Source organism: Rattus norvegicus, chromosome 12 (assembly GCF_036323735.1).
Source record: "Rattus norvegicus strain BN/NHsdMcwi chromosome 12, GRCr8, whole genome shotgun sequence".
Taxonomy (NCBI): domain Eukaryota; kingdom Metazoa; phylum Chordata; class Mammalia; order Rodentia; family Muridae; genus Rattus; species Rattus norvegicus.
The window spans coordinates 52,020,420-52,037,112 of NC_086030.1; the positions used below are offsets into that span (position 1 = coordinate 52,020,420).

At 43.4% G+C, this 16,693-nt stretch overlaps 1 protein-coding gene across 13 annotated transcripts in view; it reads right to left on the reverse strand.

The window, feature by feature from the left end:
* Positions 1-16,693, reverse strand: part of Pole (DNA polymerase epsilon, catalytic subunit) — a 48,607-nt gene that overhangs the window by 15,265 nt on the left and 16,649 nt on the right. For all 13 annotated transcript variants that reach the window (XR_005491633.2, XR_005491635.2, XR_005491634.2 and 10 more), the window contains exons 22-32: positions 15,926-16,018; positions 15,593-15,737; positions 13,231-13,388; positions 12,639-12,834; positions 10,520-10,734; positions 6,177-6,279; positions 5,221-5,301; positions 5,010-5,132; positions 2,573-2,782; positions 2,133-2,342; positions 1,741-1,884 (exon numbers count right to left, since the gene is read on the reverse strand). Coding sequence is in view for 5 of the 13 variants with exons in the window: in NM_001107152.2 (NP_001100622.2) it covers positions 1,741-1,884; positions 2,133-2,342; positions 2,573-2,782; positions 5,010-5,132; positions 5,221-5,301; positions 6,177-6,279; positions 10,520-10,734; positions 12,639-12,834; positions 13,231-13,388; positions 15,593-15,737; positions 15,926-16,018 (1,678 nt within the window). In the remaining 8 variants the exon portion in view is untranslated. The remainder of the gene's footprint in view (positions 1-1,740; positions 1,885-2,132; positions 2,343-2,572; positions 2,783-5,009; positions 5,133-5,220; positions 5,302-6,176; positions 6,280-10,519; positions 10,735-12,638; positions 12,835-13,230; positions 13,389-15,592; positions 15,738-15,925; positions 16,019-16,693) is intronic.

Sequence of the window (16,693 nt, forward strand, 5' to 3'; positions counted from 1 at the left end):
GCCTTGGCATCCTGAGTGTTGGCCTCACAGGCAAGGATCACTCCACCCAGCTCACAGGAATACTTTTAAAACATTAAGAATGGGGGGCTGGGGATTTAGCTCAGCGGTAGAGCACTTGCCTAGCAAGCGCAAGGCCCTGGGTTCGGTCCCCAGCTCCGGGAAAAAAAAAAAACAAAAAACAAAAAACACATTAAGAATGGAAAAGAAAAGAAAAGGAAAGAAAAGAAATCTACTTGCCACTCATTACCCTGGAAACAATAATACTTAAGGGCAAAATAGTAAATATTTCACTTTTTAAGGAAGAAACTAGTTTGCTTCTGTGCTGGAGGACGCAGCTTAAGGAAAGAATGTGTACCTAGCAACTCACTAGTCTTTGGGTTTGGTCTCTGGCATTGAGAAAAACACAATTCATGAGCTTAGTATCGTAACACAGGCCTATAATCCTAGCATGTGGGTAGCAGATGCAAGAGGGTCAGCAATTGAAGGCCGGCCTCACTTTTATTACAAACTCAAGGCCAGCCTAAACCACATGAGACCCTGTCTCAAACAATGACCACCTCCACCCTGAAACAATTCAATTCTGAGTGAGATACAAAGTTCTTACACAGAAAGGCGAGAGGCAGAGATGCTCCTTCCGAGACTCCCCAGGGATTTACCAAATGCCAATGCCAAGGACAGTGATGTACACCGAGCCAGAAGGGAGCAGATAATCACAAGGGAAAAAGGTTCTGTAGTGCAGACATTCTCCTACACAGACACTCACCACCACACAGCGCTACCTGTATGAAAATCCATTAGTCCAATGTGTCCATTATCCTGCTGACCCTGCCCACTTTCTAGGTTCATATTTTACCACGTCAATGAGCTGGAACCAGGCCTCACATATTCCATCTACAATCGTCTCCTCTCCCAGGTGTTCCTTGTATACAGCTAATGTCCACCTGGGAGCAGACACTATCATTAAGTAGCTTTACCCTGAGTCACATATTGAGTTAAGTGCGGTGCTCCAACTGAGATGTCACATAAAGAGAGCCTTCCTCAGAATCTTCTAAGTCTGGCTGGAGAGATGGCTCAGTGGTTAAGAGCACTGACTGCTCCTCCAGAGGTCCTGAGTTCAATTCCCAGCAACCACATGGTGGCTCACAACCATCTGTAATGGGATCTGATGCCCTCTTCTTTTGTCTGAAGAGAGTTACAGTGCAAAGAGTACACCTACCTAGAGTACAACTCCATATCTGAGATGCCGTGACTAAGCAAGTCCTCAGGCAGGAAGTGGGAGAGTGGTTGGCTGCCTGGGGTTGCAGGGAAGAGCAGGCTTCCAGCTGACTAGTACACGCTTCTTTTGGGAATGACTATAGTTCAGATGCTACAATTTCACTAAAAGCCATTGAGTTAGTCTTCCAGTCAACAGGCTATATGGTAGATGAATTTATATCCTAACGATCCTAGTAACTACAATAGTACAAACTGCTATTACACAAACTACTTGTCACCTATATCCAATTCTTCCCTGCTCATCAGCTTGATGGAGAGCAGCAGTGTCCATTCCTGAACAGTTTTAAGTAACTCTTTCAATATCCCAGGATCAGTGAGGTAATTGAGAAATGGGAACAGGCCACATTGCTCACTAGCTATGTGGTCTTGGGTTGGCAAAGTCCATGCTTCTGACCAATTTTTTATGTGGCCTCCAGCATATGGAGACACCTCAGAGGTGACAAGCAATGCCAGGGGCCTCCTTACCTTTCGATACGAAGGCCCATCCTCTGCTTTGGCTACCCGCTGGTTTACATAGAATACTCGAGGGATACTCAGCTTGATGCAGTGCAAGTCGCTGCCAATGATAGCCCACAGCCGGAACAGACCAGCCTGTCTGGTCTCACTGATCTGAGAAAACACAGAATACATAATACATAACGGAGGAACATACTGACACCTGTGAACAGGTCACCTCCCACAATAGCCTCCAGCCTTGGCCACATCTTCCTATGTGCAGGGCCCCTGTGACGGGCAGGAAGCTGAAGGTATTTCTTAGTTTCCATCCTATATTACAGGAATAGCTGCACACTCCCTCCTCCAGGCCCATGAAGGACTGCTCTCAACATCCTGCCACTCTCATGGAAGAAGGCCCACACCTGTATGATCTGCCAGGGGAGGTCCATGATGCTGCGGGCGGTCCGTCGCAGAAAGCTCCCCAGTCCTGTGGCAGGCCCCTCTCGGATAGCCCCAAGCCTTGGCATATCTTCTGCTGACTCTAAGCGCTGTTTCTTCCTGCGGGCTAGGCGCTGTTGAGCCTGCAGCTGCCACTTTTTCTTGTGGAACTGGAGCCAGACCAACCACTCTTCCTGGGATGGATGGCAATGAACAATTGCTAACGTACGCTGATCATCAATACCTTCCTCCAACAGCCTGCTTCGTGTTCCTAAGCTTCGGCAGCTTTAAATGCTCTCTAACACTCAGGCATTTATGCAACCAATTTGTTCCAGGCTTAAGGATTTTTGCCTTTAGGATCCTTGTACCATGGAGCAAACCACTAGGAGACAGAGTGCCATAGCAACTTTCTCAGAGGTCTCACCTGTGTGGTTCCAAGGGAGGGAGGCTGCCCTAAGACCTCTTGCCAGGGCACAGTTAGTGTAATATCCTGAGACTCCTTTTGGCTCTCCCAGACTCGCTTCCTCTTAGTAGCAACTGGAACTGTAGAGTGATATGGCTTTGTGAGTCCAAAGTCCTCCATGTCTGGAGTGCAGAGACTCAGACTGTTTTCTGAAGCCTGGGCCATCACAATCTGGAAAAATAAAACCCAGCCTTATAATTTAGAATCTCAATCTGGTAAATTCTATTCACAGTAACAGCCCTGAAAAGGGCTGTTAACAGATTACCATAACTTAAAAAAAAGATTTATTTTTAATCATGTGTATGTACATGAGTGCAGCTCCCTTAGAGGTCAGAAGACATTGGACCATTTGGAGGTGGAGTTATAGACAGTTGTGAACCTCCTGATACCGATATCAGGAACTGAATTCAGGTACTCTGCAGGAATGGTATGTGCTGTTAACTGCTGAGCCATTCTCTAGCCTGTTCTCCCATCCCCCTTTTGGAGACTGTAGTTCTCCCTGCCCTGGAACTCTCTATGTAGACCAGACAGGTTGAAAACTTTCAGAGATGTACCTATTTTTGTCTAGAAGCACTGGAATTAGATCATTTGCCTTAATTCTCCTAGGGAAGCTCCATCCTAAGTTTCTCAGGTACTTATCAGAGAATGTCAGTTCTTTCAAAAAGGTGTACCTGCAAGCCTTTTTACAAGGTTGTGTGTTTTGAGTCAGAGCTGAAGTTTTAACACTAATTTAACCCTGAATATGAAGGGAGAAAAGAAGGGAGCACTTAGGGAAAGAACAATACCCAAATGCGAGTGATTCCCAAGACAGAATCATCTTGGTGGCTCCTGTTCAGTTTTTTGATAGGATCTCACTGCATAGGCCAAATTGGCTTTGAACTCCGGACCCAGTAGCTGTTATTACAGGTCTGCCACACTCGAACCAGGTAAGACTATGTGCTGTTGTTGTTATTATCATGAAAGCACCTCTTACGTTTTAAAGGACTGGAACTTTTGCTGGACTTTACAGCCAAAGTATACTTGAGGTCAATTAAAATAAGACTACTAGCCTCCTGTGTACTCAAAACTGTTTAACCTGCTTTTAAGAGAACAATGGAACAACCTCACTTGCCTTGACGTTCCCATATAATCAACTTTTATAACTTAAGCTAATGCATGTCTGCAATCTTAAATTAGGTATGAGGCATGAGATATGAGGTATGGGGTATGGGGTAGGGGGCAGGGCAGGGGCAGGGGCAGGCAGGTCTCAGGACAGTCAGGACTACACAGAGAAACCCTGTTCTGAAAACCAATCAAACAAAAACACAACAATAGCACCCAAACAACCCAAAACCCCAACAGTCACCCTAACTACCCCTCCCCCCAAAACCCCAAAACGATGATGCTTGTTATTTGGGTAAGATTTCTGTAAAGTACGCCATTCCTTCCCCCAGGTAATGCTTTCTATGCTGTTCAATAGATATAGTAAGAAACCCCTTGTTAGGGAGACACACAGACAGATACCATTCACACGTGGACTCATACAGACCAACAGACAGACACAGGAGCAAACAAACAAAAGCAAAAGGCAGAAACAAACTCATAAAATAAAATTTAGGCTGGCACTGATTCAGACTCATACAACAGACGGACAGAGGATGGAGACACAGGGAACATGAAGTAGAGAATTTAAATATTAACCAGATCTTGGTTAAACGACTCCAAGGGGAAGTGCTTTTATTTCTTTCCTTAATTCAATACCAGCACATTATTGGTGACTGGGAGCTCGTCACTAATGCATATAGTCTGAACAAGCAGCCCATGCTCTGACGTACTAAGTGATCTCTTTAGCCCCTAATTGCTGAGCATAAGGTTTTATTTGTGCATTAAGTATAGCTATTTAAAAACATAGCTGGGGCTAGGGAGATGGCTCTTTTAACCTCTGTGGCACCAGGCATGCACATCATGCACACACATATTCAGGCCAAATACTTACATACATTAATTTTATATATTTTACTAATTTGTGATGTATTCATTTAACATTGTTTATGTTAAAAATTTCAAAAATGATCGTCAATCTTTCTTTTATTTAATATTTCAGTGTAATTTTTGATTGAATCAAGGCTACATTGTTAGAATTATGTATTCCTAGTGAATCAAGACTTGTAGAGACAAGATGGCTCAGTAGGTAGGGTACTTGCCTCCAAACCTGCGAATCTGAGTTTGATTCTCTGAGGTCCTACATGGTGGAAGGAAAACTGATTCTCTTGACCTTTACATACATGCAACATATACATACAAGTAATAAATAATAATAAATAAAATAATAATTTAAATGAGACCATGTCACAAAAACAAAACTTATACATTATGGATAGCAGCTTGCAGACTTGGTACCCTGGGTCCTGTGTGTTACCTGTCTCTTTCCTTCAAGCACAAAGAGCTCACTGATCTTCTTCTGTTTGTAGATATCATTCTTCTCTAGTAGCTTTTTGTGCAGCCAGTCTGGATGTTTGACACGTGGAACTGGGTTCTTCACCTAAGTGAGGATAACACACACCAGGAAGTTCTTCTGTGGGTCTACTGGTCTTTGTGGTCCAGGATGGCACCCATGGCTTTTGTCTCACCTGCTGTAGAGCTGCAGGGATGGTGATGATTTTCTGGATGGCACTCCCCAGCCGCTCTATGTAGTAGTCCCAGTCCAGAATCTGCATACAGAAAAAATGAGAAGTAGCACTTGTCTACACTGTTACATGTCAAGATTACTAAATGCTACCACTAATGAGAATAGGCCAGCTAACCCTGTTACTGAAGTCTGCCCTCTGTAATGAATAAAAGTTGTGTGCTTTTTGGGTTCGGGGTTGCCTCTCCCTGCGTGGATGAGGAACCGCACGTACGTGGATTAAAAACCTTATATGCTCAAAAAAAAAAAAAAAAAAAAAAAAAAGATTACTAAACGCTGTGATTCACTTCATCTTCTAGGAATGATGTGCTCATTTAAAGCTTAATAAAACTATAGGATCAAGAGATGGTAGATGGTTAAGGTAGTACCCCAGCTTTATTCCAGCAGCTTAAGGGCTTCCTGATGCCTCAGAGCAGTGAGTGTTTCTCAATCTTTCTAACACTGTGACCCTTTAATACAGCTAGTTCTTTTTTTTTCTTTTTTTTCGGAGCTGGGAACCGAACCCAGGGCCTTGCGCTTGCTAGGCAACCGCTCTACCACTGAGCTAAATCTCCAACCCCTACAGCTAGTTCTTTATGAAATTATTTTTATCTCTATTTCATAATTGTAATTTTGCTACTCTTATGAATCATAATGTACATAGATATGTGTTTTCTGTCTTAGGTGATCACTGTGAAAGGTCAGATACATTCTGACGAGCTTTTTTTTCCTAAATCTTTAATAGTATAAAAATAGCTAGCAGGTAGCAATATGGCTCAGTAGACACAGACATTTGTCTCATGACTTGAGTTAGATTTTTGGCACCCACATGATGGAAGGGAACCAACTCAGGTTAAGTTATCTTCTGATCTCCACCCACCCCCACACACAAACTCTCTCTCCAAAAAAATTGGCACTCACTGTCCGAATATCAAAGTCTTGAAGTGATGAACTCTTTAACCATTTCCGGAGAAAATGTTTCCTCACTGTAGGCTCTGCTTGGAAAATGGCAAGTGGAATGGCCCTAGGTTAGGAAAACAACCAGAATCAAAGACAATGCAAAACCACTATAAGTCTTATCAAACGTACATGGGATAAAGACTCTGTACACACTTAATCTTTATAACATTCAATGACTGAGTGATGCTGTGTCATGATAAAACACTTAGCTTAGGGGATAGGGACCTGCCTCACTGGTAGAGGATTTGCTTATCGTATGTAAGACTTTGGGTTCCATTCTCAAAAATATAAAACAGAACGAAGAATAAGGAGGAGAAGACGAGGGGGAAGAGAAATACATGAATGGATAAAGAAAATATGGCAGGGGCTGGAGAGATGGCTCAGCGGTTAAGAGCACCCGACTGCTCTTCCAGAGGTCATGAGTTCAATTCCCAGCAATCACATGGTGGCTCACAACCATCTGTAAAGAGATCCAATGCCCTCTTCTGGTGTATCTGAAGACAGTTACAGTGTACTTATATATAATAAATGAATAAATCTTAAAAAAAAAAAAAAAAAGAGTGCTGGCTGCTCTTCCAGAGTTCCTGAGTTCAATTTCCAACAACTAATTAGTGGTTCATAACCATCTATTATGAGATCTGGTGCCCTCTTCTGGTGTGCGAGCATGCAGGCAGAACAATGTACACATAATACACGAACAAATCTCTAAAAAATTTTTTTTTAAAATTAAAAAAAGGGAAAGAAAATATGGCACTGGCACACACACAATGGGGTAAACTATATGGAGTTAAGTATATTTTCATCCCATTAATTGTTTTACTCGGTCATTAAGAAAAATTAAATTATATCCTTTACAGGAAGAAAGATGGAACTAAAGATTACGTTAGGAGAAAAGATAAATATTTCATGTTTCTTTCACATGCAGCACCTAAATTTAAAGATATTAAAGCACAAAGGAGCCTATTTTGGAAAAGGAACAGGAGTGGGGGACTGTGGTGGTTTGAATGAGACCCATAGACTCATATTTGAGTATTTGGTCCCAGTTGTAACATTTGGGAAGGATTAGGGGGTGTGGCTTTGGTGGCGGCAGCATTTGATGTTTCAAAAGACTTCCCTCGTTTTCAGTTATCTCTGATCCTACTCGGGCATTAAGATGTTAAGGTTAGGGGCTGGGGATTTAGCTCAGTGGTAGAGCGCTTACCTAGGAAGCGCAAGGCCCTGGGTTCGGTCCCCAGCTCCGAAAAAAAGAACCCCCCCAAAAAAAAAAAAAAAAAAAAAAGATGTTAAGGTTAGGGTTAGGGCCTCAGCTGTTCCTGCTTCCACCCCTTTGCTCTGCCATCATGGACTCTAACCCTAGAACAGTAACCCCAAATTAAACTCTTCTATTTGTCTTGGTCAGTGTCTTATTACATCAATATAAAAGTAACCAGGACAGGACAAAACAATGGCAATTAATATGATCACAGATACTGTATATATGAACGTGTCATAACGAAGTCCCCAGAAGTTAATACGATCACAGTATGTTATGGGTATGAATGTGTTATCATGACGTCCCCTACTACTACACATAACTGAAGAAGAAGGGGCTGAAGCTGAATGCACATTGCCCTGTGTTAGCTTCGTATGCAGCCACTGTTCAGAGCTGTTTACAGCCATTCTTACATGTGGGCAGTACACATCTAAAACATTGTCCATTGGGTAGATACACAGGAGATGAAATGCTTTACTAAGGAGTGAGTTGGTTTTCATATTATCAATAAAGCAGCTGGCAACATTCAGTTGCCACAAAATGTTTTTTATTATGAAACATTATAAACCTAGAACACAGCAGGTACTCATATACTCAGCTCTGTCAAGCTGCAGTGCTCTAAAATGTCACTTCCTATGAGAGACAGTAAAGAGGAACGCTGCAGATCCCCTCCTCACAGAGACGACAGCACAACCCTTCTCTGGTATTTATTACCTTTGTGCATGTCTTTATTTTGGTGTAGCCATAGTAAAGAAAACTAGGTGGCGGGGTTATTATTATTATTGCTATTATTTTTGAGGCAAGGTCTCCTGATGTGATCTAAACTGTCCTGGAACCTCTATGTAGTCCAGATTGGGCTGCCTCGGCCTCCTGCGTGCTAGGATGGCAGGTGTGCATTGCCAAACCCAGCTCCTACGTGGTAGCCTTGGCGAGATGCTGTCTGAGCTCCTCCCTGGTGTCTGTGATAATAGTTAGACCCTTTCGATGCTACACAGCATGTCTTCATCTCTTGTTGCCGTGTAGGAAACTGAACCCAGGGCTTTGTTCACACAGGTAGTGTACTACAACTAATCTACAAGCAAGATTACTTCATCTTTCTGATCTTAGGGGTTGAATTCAGGGCCTCCCAGAAAAATACTCCCAGCCCTTTATTTCTATTTTGAGACAATGCTGCTAAATTTTCTCAGCCTGTAGGATGTCATACAGGTGAGGGCAGGTACAAGATAGAACGAGGTCTGTCATTGGACAAGAAGGAAGGATGGGTGGAAGAAAAGTTTGAGGGTGGAGGAGACTGGAATGGGAAGAGGGGCGAAGCCGTGGAGAGAACATGGAGGCTGATGTTAAGATTCCTCTCTGCACATTTACAAGTTGTTATGAATATTCTTAAGTGATGGATGTGTATAGGGCTTTGTATGTCTAGGTGGGCAGTTATATCTTATCAATTGGATCAGAGGTTACTGTGTTGTGTGTTCTTTCATGTGGTGATTTAAATTCAAGAGAATATGTGGTGGCTGGGGACACTGAGCTGCCATGGAATTGTGATATATTTCTGGCATGGTGGCACCCTGCCTTCGGAACTAGATGGGTAGAAAGAGGCCATCAGCAGTGTGATATGGGATAGAGTAGAGCGGGGGAGACGCTTTGCTGACTGAGATGAAGACATCTAACAGATACCTTGGGGCACTACAGTGCCAGACTTAGTGTGGGTAAAAGAAAGCTTTTTTTTGTTTTTATAATTTTACAGCAACATGAGCCTCTCCAGCAGCTTTAGATTATATACTATACCTCCATACTTAGCTCCTGCAGAATATATTACCACCAAAAACCAGCTGTCCATTTCTGGAAGATGCTATTTTCTTTCTTTTTGTTTTTTTGAAAGGGTTTCTCTGTTTAGCCATAGTTGTTCTAGAACTTGATTTGTTGACCAGGCTGGCCTCTGACTCCCAAGCATTAGGATTAAAGGTGTGTGCCACCATTGCCCAGCAAGAAGAATGCTATTTTTAAGGCAGGTACATGTTACAAGGTATGTAAAGCTATGTGAGACATGTACTCCTAAGTGCCAAGTGGGAATTGCGGATGTAGCCCATCTGGTATGCCGCTTTATCTGATACATCCTCGGAGGTGAAACGTGTTTTCTTCTCACCTGTGACGGTGACTGAGAAGTGTTGGTGCTATTGGCAGGTAAAGTAGCCTCTTGTACGCCAGAGTCCTACTCTATGTGACTCATCATAGAGCCACTCTCAACATCAAGTTGTTGTATGAGCAGCCTAGATCCTGTCCTTCCAAGATATCCATATCTATGTCCATGAAAAAGAAGCTGACTTCCTTCAAACCAAAATCCTCCAGACTTACCATTCCCTTTCCAGAGTTCTACTTGGGCCCCAGGAGGCCTTCCTATGAACTGATATGCATTCGATGAGGCCAGTTTTCCCTTTTCTTTCTGAGACAGGGTCACACCTGTAGTACTAGCTGGCCTTGAATTCACAGAGTTCCATCTGTCTCTGCCTCCCAAGTGTTGAGATTTAAAGGCATTCACTACCATACCAGGTAGACTTCCTTCTTTCAACAGCTACCAGATCCACATTCTTCCTATGGAAACTCTATTATAAGGGTCTAGAGGCTCCACCACAGGTGTGGATTTACAAAGCCAGTTTTCGGTTTTGTCTTTTTAAAGCTAGGGAATGACTATGTAGCCCAGTCCAGTTAGGCCTCAAACTCATTATAGTCCAGACTAACAGTGAACTCATGAAACCTTTGTTTTAGTTTCCCAAATACTGGGCTTAAAAGTGTATACCATCATTCCTGATACCCTAAACCCCTTCAGGACAGTCTCTTAAATTGTCCAGGTTGGCCTAAAACTCAAAATCTTCTGGTCTCAGCCTTTTGAGTACAAGGATTATAGGCACTTGCCCATCTGCTCGACTCTTTTTTTTTTTTTTTTTCTTTTTTTCGGAGCTGGGGTTCGAACCCAGGGCCTTGCACTTGCTAGGCAAGCGCTCTACCACTGAGCTAAATCCCTAACCCCTGCTCAACTCTTTAAAGAGGCCTTTACCTCTCAGTGACAGGAGATCCCTCTGGCTTTCGGGAGATAATGTAGCGGCAGCTCAGTCCAGCATCTTTGACCATCTGGTCTCCCAGGAACTCAGCCAGGCGCTTTGCTGTGCTGATGGACGTAGACTTCTGCTCCCCATAATCTTCTAGCTTCCGTGACATGGAGCGGTTCTCAGAAATCAGTTCGAATAATTCAGAATCGGGCATATTAGCAGCCTGGAGAAAGAAACAACACATGCCAGGAAGATGAAGGCGTATTCACTTTGATTCTGTCGGATTGTACATATTTCTTCCCTAGAAAGATGAAGGCAGGCTTTGGATTTTCAAAGGGCAGAGTAATGTCAAAAAACAAACAAACAAACAAAACAAAACAAACGAACACCCTTAAAAAAGCTACCCTAGCACCTTCGGTTAGAGCCCTAGCACTGAATTAAAGTGTGGTAGGATAGTGCAATGGCAAGATAGCCTAGTGGGTGAAGGCGCCTACTGCCAAGGCTGACAACTGAGTATTTTTTTTTCATTTAAGTTTGTGTGAAAGGTTTTGTCTGAATGTATGTCTGTGCATCACTGTGTTCTTGTGCCCACGGAGGTCAGAAATGGTGTTAGATCCCTTGTGACTAAAATTACAATGTGAGTTGCCATGTGGGTGTTAGTACTCAAACCCTGGTCTTCTTAACTATCAAGCCATCTCTCCAGCCCATGTTAACCTGAACTTGATCCTCTAGGACCCACATGATGTAAGCAGAGAACTGGCTCCTACAAGTTGTCCTCTGACTTCCACATGTACACTCCATTACTCCAGTGTCCCCTATCCTCAAAATAAATGTCACTTGAAAGCCATACTGTGGGGAATAACTATGCCCAATACAGAAGGTAAGGTGACATCTGCCCAAAAGAACTGAAGTTCATGTGACACTGGCTAGAACAATGGGATTCTTAAACTTCCTCACAGATGGAAATGTGCAGACAGATGGACTGTAAGTGGCCCAAAACATAACAATACAGAAATAGTCAAATATTTCAAGGCAGAACTAAAGGCATTCCCTCCTTTTCTTTCTTTGGTAATGCTCAAGATAAATTATGAAAATGATGTTATAGCTGGGTATCGTGGCACATACTTTTATTCCCAACTCTAGGAGGAGGAAGAAGTTAAATGATCTCTATGAATTTAAAATTAGCTTAGTCTACACACTAAATTCCAGGACAGCCAGGATACATAGTAAGACTCCTATCTCAAAAAACAAAAAAAGTGGCTGGAGAGATGGCTCAGCGGTTAAGAGCACCCGACTACTCTTCCAGAGGTCCTGAGTTCAATTCCCAGCAACCACATGGTGGCTCACAACCATCTGTAAAGAGATCCGATGCCCTCTTCTGGTGTATCTGAAGACAGCTACAGTGTACTTATATATAATAAAAGAATAAAAAAAAAAAGAGAAAAAAATTATGTGCACATTAAAAGACTTTAAAAAATCGAGGCCAGCATGATGGCTCAGCACGAACTTGCCAACATGAAGACTTTTTAGTTCAAGTTCTAGCACCCAGAAAATGGAAGGAAAGAACTGACTTTCATAGGTTGTCCTCTCACTTCCACACATACATGTGCGCGTACACACACACACCTTTTAAAAGTTTTTAAGAGGGGATGGGGAGAGCATTTGTTGCTCTTATGGAAGACCTGCCTTTGGTTCCTAGAACCTACACAGCAGGTTACAACTGCCTTATAATTCTACTTCCAGAGGAACTGATGCTGACCTCTGGCCTCCGAGGACAGCAGACACACACAGTGAACACAGATACATAGTCTAAATAAATAAATAAATAAATAAATAAATAAATAAATACACATAAAGTAAATAAAAACAATTAAAAAAAAACACAGACTTCAAAATTCAAAGAAATTGGTTTGATAATTGTTAAGTTTTCCTCTGACTCCTTTTACTATCATGCCGGCACTCCAAAAGCTAGGGAATTTTAGGGTATCAGAGCTAAGGAAGCTAGGGTTCATCAAACTGATCCAGGTTCATTTGTTACCTGATTCTCCAGGAGCTTAGTATACAAGTCCAATTCCTTGAAAGATGCTTACTCCTGAGAACCAGCTGAGGAGGCGGGTGGAGCCTTACCTTGCTATAGAGCACATCTAGCCAGTAGTCAGCCACTTTGGCCACAGAGGCATACACCTCCTCTAGTGTGCTGCCCTTGAGGAAGGCCTCAAACACTGAGGACTGGAAGATTTTAATCAACTGCAACTCCCCTCGGCGTTTCACCTCAAAACCTTTCAGTTCAGCCAAGGAGCCATCTTCATTGAATACAGCATATCTAAAAAGCAAGGGAAACACCACAGAGAAATGAACCTCAGGGTGCTAGGTGCTTTCTGTCTCCCTTCTGCCTTCCTGCTTCACTGCCTGACCCTCTTGTCTTTGAGGCAGCAAGTAGCAACCCCCACCCCAACACCCCGCCCCTGCCCATTAGGTTGATGGCTTTAGCAAACTGGAGTGCATTGAGGGACCACTGCTCACAGAACCAGAATAGAAGACTGACACATCAGCATCCAGTTTTTTTCCCCCTCAAATTAAGCAAATAAAACAAACAACAAACAATGAAACCCTACCCAGTTTGTTCTTATTTTGGCTCCAGGTTTATTTTCTTTCCTGAGTCCTTAGTTTGTCCATCTACTGCATTTCCTTTCTAAAACATAGGCTCTGAGATGCCTACCTTTTCTTCAGCTTCTTGCCTTCTTCCTTGGAGGCTGGAAGGATCATAGCAAGGTATGGTCCATCAACTTCAAAAAAGATGCTGTTCTCAGAGCGGGTGACATAGGTGAGAGACGAAGGCTCTGTTAGTTCCTGGTACTGGTGGTTGGTAAAGCCTTCCTAAGAATCAATAACAGGAAAGGTAACTTCACTCCTATGGGCTCACACCCAGGCCCCACCTCCTCTCCTCAGGGAGCGGGTAGGTCAGCAAATTAACTCTACCACACAATGGACAAAATGGGTAGCAGACAAGCAGAGGGTTCTGACAGCAACATACTGAGACTCAAGTATAATTAACAGGGTCTAGGGTTGCATGGTCTATGTTTCCATAAATATGACCTGGGAAAGGAAAAAAGAGCACAAAAACACAAGAGTTGCCTAGGTTTCAGTGGAAAGACTCCTTGAAGAAATGCTTCACCCCAGAGCTAAGACAAGAAAGATACAAGATAAACACAAAGCTAGAGTATCTTATAACAGCAAGTAAGAAAATGCTCCAAGGGGTTGGGGATTTAGCTCAGTGGTAGAGCGCTTGCCCAGGAAGCGCAAGGCCCTGGGTTCGGTCCCCAGCTCAAAAAAAAAAAAAAAAAAAAAAAACACAAGATCTAAAAAAGGAAACTGTGTGTCTCTTTGTGGCCAGCTAGGAACAAATTGAGCAAGAAAAGACATGAGGATCACACTGGATTATCCTCCTAGGTATAAAAGAGTCTGCGAATCCATGCTGCTGTAAATCAGTACGGACAAGCAGGGGAATACAAATGAGAGAAGGGTAACACTACCCCCTATAGACTCCAATGAGCAAGCAGAAGGAATGGGATAAACAGCAACCTGCCATGAACCTACGCCAGCACAGGAGATGTATGCAGTGATGCAGGAGACACTACTGATGCCTGCAAACCTCAACAAAGGTCAAGAAACATCTCATAGCACGCCTTCATGATACGTGTTGATATGAGGTGCCTTTAACACACGCTCAGATGCTCTTTGACACTCATTCCCTCAGGTGTGATTACTGAGGAAAGAACAGCATGATGAATAGGGACTTGGGGAACTTCCTTGTGGAGACACCTGGCTGATGTGGACAACCTGGCGATGAAGCCAATGTCTCCAACAAGGAGGAAGTGATGATCAGGCATCACCCCCATGATATTCCTCCAAGGAGACCCAGATAACAGCCTGTAGAGAGAATCTGTGTGGAAGTGTCACCTGTCAATAAAAAGCTGATGGCTTATTAACTGAAGCAGGATTAGAAGGTGGGACATCTGGCAGAGAGAGAGAGAGAGAGAGAGAGAGAGAGAGAGAGAGAGAGAGACTGACTCTAGAGAGTCAAGAGTGGAAGATTTTGCACTGAACTTGGAGGAAACAGACAAATGGAACTGAGGAGAGGTAACTAGCCATGTGACAGACATAGACTAGAATAAAAGGGTTGTATAAGTTACACGCTACTAGGGAATAAGACAAGACCATGGCCTAGGCATTTATTTATAAATAACTAAGTCTCAGAGTAGTTATTCTGGGAACAAAGAGGCTATGTATAAACGCTTGTGGCTACAATAGCCTTAGAATGAGGTCTCCAAACTGACAGCAGAAAACAAAATTCCAGACCAAGGCACTATCCAGGGTAAAGAGGACATAGTGTGGGCACCTGGAAACTGGGGACTTCAGATAATATTTAGTTACAGGGTATGTCAACAAGCATGCTTCAGGCAGATACTAACATTAAGTAAGCAGCCTGGAAGGTATAAAACAGTTTCCTGCAATATTTGTGTGTGGTATGTGCACATGGAGGCCAGGTTGACACTGGATGCTTGCCTCAACTCTTCCTCACTTTGTTTTTCAAAACAGGGTTTCCCATTGAACCTGAAGCTCATCAATTTGGCTAGGGGTGCTGGCCAATGAGGCCCAGGCATTTACCTTTCCTGGGTCCCCGAGGCAGCACGGGACACAGTATGTGCTCATGTCCCGATTTTACAAAGGTCTAGAGCATCCAACTCAGTGTTGTGTGACAGGCACTGTGCTGAGCCATAGCCCCTCCCTTCTTTAGTACTCTTTGAGACTTTTGGATAAGTTTAAAATTGCTTTCAAGTAAACGTAAGAGCAAAAGCAGTATGGTTCTGCGAAAGTAACTTTCTTTGCAACATGAATCTAACAGTCGTACCAAACAGCTGAGGAAATTAGAACATTACATCCGAGGTAAAAGAACGTTATAGATGGGTGGTTTTTGTAGGGGGCCAAAGATACCAAGAGCCGAGATCTTTCCAAATATCCACACTGGGGACAGGCCAGAGGTCATATTATATGTGTTTACTTGCTGCAGGCCCACTCACCTTGACCATGATGTTCAACATGGCACCAGGATAGGAGATGGTCAGTTTGGGTTTTTTCACATTGGTTGTCTTGATGACAAAATTTTCAGGAAAGCTATTGGGTAGAACGCACCATATTCCGTCCGTGTCCAGTTCTAAAGGCCTCCTTCAAAGAAAGGAGTAAAATTCATGGATATGGGGCAATGCCCCCAAGTCCTTAGAAGCCAGGTGTCAAAACCTCAAATATGAAAATATCAAGCTGAGTTCTGTCTTCTCAGTCTTTACGATTTCCTATCACTGCCCTGCTGTGCCTCTGTGGTGCAAGCCCTGCGGCCAACCCCAGGCCACACTCACCCGATCTGCTCAATCAGCTCTCTTGCCTGGGTGATGATGTTGGCTCCTGTAAAGCAGACGATACCAGCCATCTCCATGGAGTACCAGCGAGCTCTGGAAAGGACAGCCAGTCTACGGTGAGCAGGACTGACAGGAGACTCCCTCCATGGGGAATCGGAGGGAGGAGATCCCCAGAAGAGATGATAGAAGCAGTCAAACATATTTGAAGCAGGACAGAACTAAGGTGGAATTTGGCTTTGACCTAGGGAAACTTCTATCCCTAGTCAGGGTGGACCCTGTGGCTCACAAAGGGTTAACAAGCTGTCACTTGACAGTTCAGAGTTTCAGAGTCACAGGCCTCTCAATCCCACTCTATTCCATCCCATGCCTTCTTTATTCTTGTCATAGCTCTTTCCAAATCCTACTCTCACCCACCTACTTCCAGAAACTCTAAACCCATATCTGGACAGCTGTTCTCAGCCTCCTGCCATCCACCTCATTGTCTGGGTTTAGACCTCTTCCCTGTCCCCTCTTCATTCTGACCCAGCAGCATTTAGCACATCCACTCTTATTAAAAGTCAACCAATAGGGCTAGTAAAATGGCTCAGTCAGTGAGTAGATGCACTTGTTACCAAGATTTATGATCTGAGTTTGACACGATGTACTCACGTGGTAGGACTGACTCTCCAAGTTGTCCTCTGACCTCTGCACGAACACTCTAGTACGTGTGCGCCCACACTCTTATCCAATTTTTAAAGACCCCAACATATAAACACAATCAGATGTGAC